We start from the raw sequence: 8080 nt of genomic DNA, 5'->3' as shown, positions 1-8080 counted from the left end.
CTTCCTCTTTTGTGCAACCTCTCTGTGCATTTAATGACCCTGCATAGGTGAGCTGAATCTGAGCTCAGATGTAGAGCTTCTGCTTTAATGATTCACGTTTCTTCTCTCGTACTGAAGTAGTGGATATAGCAATGAGTTACTGTTTGCTCAGTGTACGTTCATGTAAAACATCATTGTTTTTAACCTTTCTGTTTTAACCTAGTGTGAGCTGGTCCTGCTCTAAATCAAAGGCGAACAGGATGATGTTACTTCCTGTTTTGCGCACAGGGTGGACAGTAGGGGATGGGAGAGAAACAACACAGCATGTCGTAATGACAGTACACATCCACGTGTGATTACATTTCTTTGCTTTCCACACGTAACGGCTCAAGAACAGCAGTGGACAAGTTTAAATGTGCCATTTAATTGATCTAGAATGAGTTTCGTAGAAGAGATAACCAGGTCATATTTTCATATTTTACCATCCCCCATATATAGAAAAGTTCCCCCAAATTCTCATCACTGTAACATGCTAATTTTTAATTCAGGGAAACTTTACCCTCAACGTTTAAGTTCAGAAGGTCAGTTTTTACAATTAAAAATAAAATTATTTGTTTATATATTTAGTGCTATCAAATCGATTAAGCATGATTAATCACATCTAACATAAAAGTATGTGTTTATATAAAGTATTATATATATATATATATATAAATAGATGTAATACATTTTATATATATATATACACTGCATATTGACAGCACATATATATATATAATGTGCTAAAAAATAATGTCAACGCAAAATAACAATAATAATTAATGGTCCTAAATTCTCTCTCTCAATATATATATATATATACAGTATAAAGGCATACAGATATTTACAAACTTTTGTTTCATGCGATTTATCACAATTAATACCTTTCACAGCACTAATATATACATACTTGAGTATTTTTTATATATATATATATATTTAAATATTTGCATATGAGTAACTTTTGTAATGTGAAAACATTTGTGAACTACTGACAATTGGGGGAAAAGGGTGAACGTGTTTATTTCTCATAATAACAATATTAATGAATTGCCCTAAAATCAAACCTCTTTTCCTTTATTTAAAAAAATGACCTATATTTTTATTTTTTATTTTAGAGTGAAATATGACTTGGACCTTTCTTGATTGTTTTTTTTAATGAGATATACACATCTGCAGAAGTATTTTTGAGTGTCTTTGCTGAACAATGTCCTGATAGTGCCATTGGAACCTACTGTATTGGCGGTGTCTTTAGAAAAGATACTGATATTATCTGGTTAGGGAAGTGGACTTGCATTTTTACACAGCAATGTAGCATAGCGTTATTTAATCCAAGGCAATCTTTATATCCTGTCAAAAACATAAAAGGGTACAGAAATCAAGAACAACTATTCAGCCCTATTCAGTCTCAGAATGCCTCAAATCATTACTGTATAGATGACTAGAAGAGGGGCCTATAATCATCAGTGTTGCTTTCCTATCATTGAGTTATTTAACATATCACTTTTCTTCTCTTATACTGTCATCTCAATAGCATCCTCAGCTTCAGCCATCTAATGCTCCAGTCTAAATGTCTGCACACTGATTACTATATATTTAACTGAAACATGGGCTACATAGCAATAAAACAATTCCTAAACGCATGTTTTACTCTGCTGAAAGAGAAAATGTTTTAACACGGTTAAAGGCTGGTTTTCAGCAAGAAAGGATAGCTTGAGTGTTAAATATGAAATACTCATAAGGTATTTGCTTATATCACACATTTAGTCCGATATTAATCACCCAACTGTAATGGTCACAGGTGTTTCTAGATGTTATGCAGATGAGGGCAGTCAGGACAATCTTATCAGTATGTGGGCTGGTTTAGTGGACTCATGTTACCTTCATTTTCTTGTTACTGATTAGTTCATCTGGGAGATGATGCTTTCCACACTACCAGTGCATGGCACAGTACAGATGTAACTCTGACCTGAAGAAACATTTTCCCTCTTTTTAGCCAATTCTTTTTTTTTCTTTTTTTTTTCTGGTTTGTGATTTATTTTTTATTTTTCTGTTAACTGTTTTTCCAGTGTCATAGGAAATGTGTTTCGGAAACACAGGAGATTGGGAATAAATGTTTCACATGTAGTTAATATATTACGTGAAATGTTTCAATAAACTTAAATTAATTGCCCAGAGCACTGTTTTGTTGAGGTGTTGATTACAGGGCGTTATATTATTACAGATTAGTTGCAGTACCTCATTTAAACATGAGGGGGCAGTACGGCTTGACAACAAATTCACAGCATAAAGTCTACTGTATCATATTTTGCAAACTTGGGTTTACTTGATTATTAATTTTTTTTTTTTGAAAATAATATTAAAATGTATGAAAAAGTTTCACGTTTCATCAAACATACATCAGGCTCATCATACATCAGGCTTTTGAGGAATGGTCATTAGTATCTCTCAATCATTGTTTCATTGCATAGGCCCGCCCGCAATAAAAACTACCGAGCTTTCATAAAACTAAGCATTTAATTATAATTTTACCCTATTATTGGAAAATTTAGTGACAACTGTTATATGTATAGGCCTATGCAGTTTCCTCCTCGAGAATGAGCTGAGCTCCATATTCTCCTACATCATAGGCTAGGCTACTAAATGAGCCATAAAAGTCTGATGTATCAAATATGATACTCAACAAAAATAGGCCTACATATGATTTTTTTTTTTTTTTTTTACAGTCTATGGCTTAAACCCATTAAACCACGTGACCACGAGATCAAAGGTTGTCGCAACTCTCACTTTCAACGCAATGGCTCATGTTTTTAACGAAGGCTCGGCTCATTAATATTAACATATGACAGGGCGCTTCGGCAAGGTAATGAAAGTAACGTGATATCGACCTTATTCATATTCATAACCTAGCAGGATTCGTTTTTTTACGCGCAGGTGTTAACGGATCACGCACCCTGGCGTGAACTATCAGCCCACACAAAGTTCGGTTTCCCACAAAGACCTCACACACACACACAAAACACAAAGCCGTTTTACTTTATGGCTCTAATATTTGGTAGGCCTAACAAGTAATCATGCAGATGAATAGCATTTTATAGCCTGTAACAATTAAAATTATGGTAAGTGCTTCTCTTTACCTGTTTGATTGCATGTGCATCTGTGCCAGTAGGGCGGGCCAGCCATTCACTAATGTTACACACTTTGGGTGGGAAATGTGATACAGTGTGCCTGAACGGTAGATTTAAACAGCAGGGTCACCATCAGCTGCTGCCCTATAACTAACACCCCACCGTCACATTCCTGATCAATCTCCCACTGGGACACCTCTTGTAAGACATCCTGCTTTCACCAAATACTTAGATAATCGTGCTGATTGTTCCCATTTTTTAAAAGACAATCACATATTTTAAGGCAAAAGACCAACACAGGACAGACTAAAATGCTGGTGCTTTTAATCAGGGTTTAGACGAGCACAAACGCAGAACTGAGATTCTCAGTGGCAAAGCACTTCAGCTCACCAGCATGGCCAGATCAAACATTAACCATCGAGCATTTCACAGAAATTAAGACCTGTCAGTAATCTTTCACAAGGATTGTCCTCTAAACAGCAGCAACTCCCAGATCTTTTGGATGCTTAAAAGGAAAGTTCACTCAAAATGAAAATGCCATCATCATTTACTCCAAACCAGACTTTATCTCTTCTGTGGAACACAAAAGAGAAATGTTGAAGCTTAAAAAAAAAAAAATGTTTTCCACGTTTTTTGAGAGCTTGAGAGACTCTCACTTCAATTTGATTGGAAATGCATTCTTGATCATTTCTCCTCATGTGTTCCACAGAAGAAAAAGTCATATGGGTTTGGAATAAAATGAGAATGAGAATGAATAAACAATTTTTGGGTGAACTAAATCATTGACAGCACAAAGTGACATCTCATTTAGCTTTTTAACTAAATATACATTTCAAAACTGTACATTATGCATATAGACAATCCAAATAAAAACAGGATTTGATAATAAATTTTAGTCTGTTATTGCTCAGTTTGCACATGGAACAAAGGCATCCAAAACCACGAAATCAACATCAATATTCAGCATGGACAAAAGATCAGATCATCTGAGATTCAACATTGTTAATGCACACAGCAGAATGAGATTGAAAACGGTCCAAAATGGCTGAATCTAACAACCCTTACACCCAATACAGATTAAAAACGAGTGGGATGTCAAAATCAGATCGCTTTCAGATCATCATTTCACTTGCATTATGGGAACAAGCCATTTTTTTTTTGGCATAAACAAAGTTTGCTTCCACTATTTTGGGTAAAAATAGTGTTTTCACCTTATTTCATGTGTTTTGATTGGTGTTCAGACATGAACATGAAGCCTCTAGGTCATCTTTTATGAGAAGGACCAAAGTAACTGTGAAGTTCCCAAAGATCTCCTACTTGCACCAGGAGAGCTTCTGATCTGCTTGCTATAACATCTTATTTTCTATCTGTAGACCTCTGCCGATTGTCAAACAGCTTTGTATTGTTACAATGTTGTTAGTACAGTATCTGTAAATGAACAGTTTATACTCTTTCTCCATGTTACCTTCACCCAGACCCCCCCATTTGATCGCCAAAAGTCCAGAATTAAGGCAAAAGTCTTAAATTTGCTGACAAATAAACAGGTATTTCATGGTGCAGGACACATGGAGAAAGAGCACACATTGGTCATTTACATATATTACCGACACAAAGCTGGCTGAAAATCTGTGAAGTTGTCCATGTTCAGAGAAAGAACATAAGAAGATTTAGATAATGGTCACATAGTAGAAAACATGAAAATCTGGTTTACATTCACAGTTTGTGTCTGACTAGGGAACAAATGCATCGTCGCAGTTATCCCTGCAAAATCTCTGCATATTGCATTTGATTGAAAATAAAACTGGAACAAAAAAATATCTTGATTCGTCAAGACAAAGCATCTCGCATATACAAAAAAACCCTTTAAATTACACAAACTGATCACGGCCTCCGCTGTCCTTTACAACTGCAGAAATACACAAACAAGGAGTCCCTCATACACAAATAAGTTAAGAAGAGTCTGGAGGTGATTTTGTTGAGTCAGGTAAATCAGGAACATCACAGTATAGTTCTTCTCAGCTTCCCTCTGAGCTGCTGCCCTCCGGGTCGGGTCTGAGTCCAGAGAAGGGCAGTCTGACGCAGTCTCTCGGAGTGGAATAGCACTCCTGCTCCGGGGACTTAATCTGGGGTCTTTGGTACGCCGAGCAACTACCGTTCTTCACGACGGGCTTCTGGATTTTAGGGCTGTCGTAGATGTCCTCTGGGTAATTCCCCCGGTCTAGCTTGACTTGGGGAGTCTGGTAGCCCCCAGCCAGTCCTCCGATCACTTTCCTGCAATTACCGCCCTCTACTGCTCGAAACGACGGGCTTTTGTTTAGTACCACCCCTGGGACGCTGTAGCTGGGATCAGGAAGGAAGGGATCTTTGCGGAAGGCGTGGCGCTCGATGATGGGCGTGGCGTACTCTGGCTCCTGATTGGTCAGTGGCAAGGCGTACTGGATGCCCGTCTGCAGTTGGTCGTAGTGAGAAGTAGCCTCGCTGTCCTTGTCTTTGGCCTCGGTGTCCATGGGCCTAAACGTCGAGCCTTTTCGAGACACAGTGTCCGTGCCAAGCATGAGTGGCTGCTGGTATTCGGCTAAAGAAAAAGAAGAGAGAAAGTGTTAGTCCTGGAATAGTTACCCTAAAAATGCTCAATGTTATTTGAGTATTATTAATATACTATTTTAGTATTCATTTTAATTTTGAATTAGCTCTTATTTTTATATTTTCAGTTTTTGTTTTAGTTTTTAGAAAGTTTAGTTTTTAAGGTTTTTTTTTCAACTTCAACATTTATTTCAGCTATTTTCCAAGGCAACAATTCTAATTTTCATAGGTTTTTCATCTAATATTTTTATTTAATTTTATTTCAGCTTTATTTCAAATTCAGAAAACAATTTGTAGTAGTTTTAGTCAGTGTTATAATTGATAACTAAATCTATATATATATATATATATATATATATATATATATATATATAAAATCATTATTTGAATTTGAAATTAACATTAAAATAAGAAAATGAGAAATTTTGCATGGGCCACTAGCTGAAATAAAATAAGTTTAAAATAACTAAAGCTAAATTAAGTAAAATGAAAACATAAAAACTACATAGACATAAAATATAACTAAAACCAAAATTAAACTAAAAAAAAAAAAAAAAAAAAAAAAAAAAATCTAATCTAACATATTAATATCAATGTAAAAAATTGTTTTCAGTTTAAAATAACACTGTTTATTGTTCCATACTCTTTACAATGAAACTCAGTAGGGTCCAATGTTGTTTTGGACCCCATTTTATAGATGAAAACAGTTCCACAGATGAAAGAAAGTCATACAGGTTTGGAACGATATGAGGGTGAGAAAGTCAACTATCCCTTTAAACTTGCTCCGTGCCAGCATAAACCAGGCTTTGCTGTTCTTTGGTTTATTGTCTAGCTATCCTGAAACATACCTGGCTAACCAATAAGCCATGATCATAAATATGGCACCATAAACTCTTATGGCATCAACATGAAAGAAAATGTTATAGCAAAAAGGAAATCAATGAAACGTTTCAGTATTTGCTCAAAGGGACTCCCAAGTTAAGCGCCAGGCTTGAAATCGGAGCGCCTGTAATCTGTCTGACGTCTTGCACAAACCTTGAATCATCAATAATTACAGCCTTGGAGGAGAGTAGGGGGAAAACTGACAATTAAATATCAGCAAGCGTTTCCATCTGGCAAGCGTTCAGGCTGTTACAACTATTTCAATAAGGGTTTTTTTTTTTACTCCCTTGGCACATTGGAGGATGAAAAATGGCCTCACAAGTTGAACTCCTTTATAATCAGTCAATAAAAAACTCAGCTTGAGAAAGTGTGCCGTCTCCTCTCAGACTTCAGCTGCGGCCAGATAAATTCAACACTCTTTGAGTCCATATTTCCAATTGAACACAATGTCCTAACAGAGCATGACAAGCAATAAAACAAATCATTATATCCTATCTCTTTTATGTAAAATAATTTTGCTCAGACTATGACAAGCAAACTGTGCTATGAGATATTTTGTTGGTCAATTGGGCTCTCTATTACGGTCCCGTCTGGTAGCTTCATTGTTGGGGAGTATTTAACATTTAACTAACTTAAACTACATTTTCAGTTGCATGCTAGCGGCTCAACTGTTTTGTTGCTTTGGATTATTATAGTCATTTATACTATTAAAAATATATATTTTATTATGTTTTTGAACAGAGTTTCTTATGCTCACCAAGGCTGCATTTATTTGATCAAAAATATATTATAGAAACTAGAAACAGTAATATTGTGAAATATTATTACAATTTAAAACAAAACAAAAAACAAAAAAATATATGTTAAAATGTCATTTATTCCTGTGATTCAAATCTGAATTTTCAGTATCATTACTCGTCTTCAGTGTCACATGATCCTTCAGAAATCATTCTAATACGCTGATTTGCTGCTCAAGAAACGTTTATTATTATTATTATTATCAATGTTGAAATCAGTTGTGCTGCTTAATACTTTTGTGGTAACTGATTACTTTTTTCAGGATTCTTTAATGAATAAAAAAGAAAGTGAACAGCATTTATTTGAAATCAAAATCTTTTGTAAGATAAAATAGTGTCACTTTTGATCAATGTAATGAATGAATAAAAGTATGAATTTCTTTAATGTGCAACAGTCTTCCAGCAGCTTCCTCAACACATGTGCGATCATCAGTGAGGACAGAAAACATGCTTGATAATGGATGGGACACTTAATCAAACTTAATGTAAGAAACTTAATCAAATTCGGTCAATCTTTACCTGCCATTTCCCTGGTTACCAGGTCCAGCTTCTGGATGGGGTCTTTCTCAGAGCTGTATTTGATGGTGAACTCTGTGGACTGGTGTCTGGCAAACGGCTGTTTTATCTGTCTCCAACAGCCTGTAGACAAGAATCATTTATCAGTCAGCCGGT

The 8080-nt window shown here is 35.6% G+C and overlaps 1 protein-coding gene across 1 annotated transcript in view; it reads right to left on the bottom strand.

The window, feature by feature from the left end:
- Positions 1-4957: 4957 nt before the first annotated feature.
- dcbld1 (discoidin, CUB and LCCL domain containing 1) overlaps positions 4958-8080 on the bottom strand; it is a 41237-nt gene continuing 38114 nt past the window's right edge. Inside the window, exons 14-15 of the mRNA XM_056269329.1 lie at positions 7928-8047; positions 4958-5721 (exon numbers count right to left, since the gene is read on the bottom strand). Coding sequence (XP_056125304.1) covers positions 5162-5721; positions 7928-8047 — 680 coding nt within the window. The 3' untranslated portion in view covers positions 4958-5161. The remainder of the gene's footprint in view (positions 5722-7927; positions 8048-8080) is intronic.

Source organism: Rhinichthys klamathensis, unplaced genomic scaffold (genome assembly GCF_029890125.1).
Source record: "Rhinichthys klamathensis goyatoka isolate OS25496 unplaced genomic scaffold, OSU_Roscu_1.1 h1tg000281l_1, whole genome shotgun sequence".
Lineage (NCBI taxonomy): Eukaryota > Metazoa > Chordata > Actinopteri > Cypriniformes > Leuciscidae > Rhinichthys > Rhinichthys klamathensis.
Note: the sequence above shows the minus strand (reverse complement) of the source record. Positions and strands in the feature narration are given on the sequence as shown.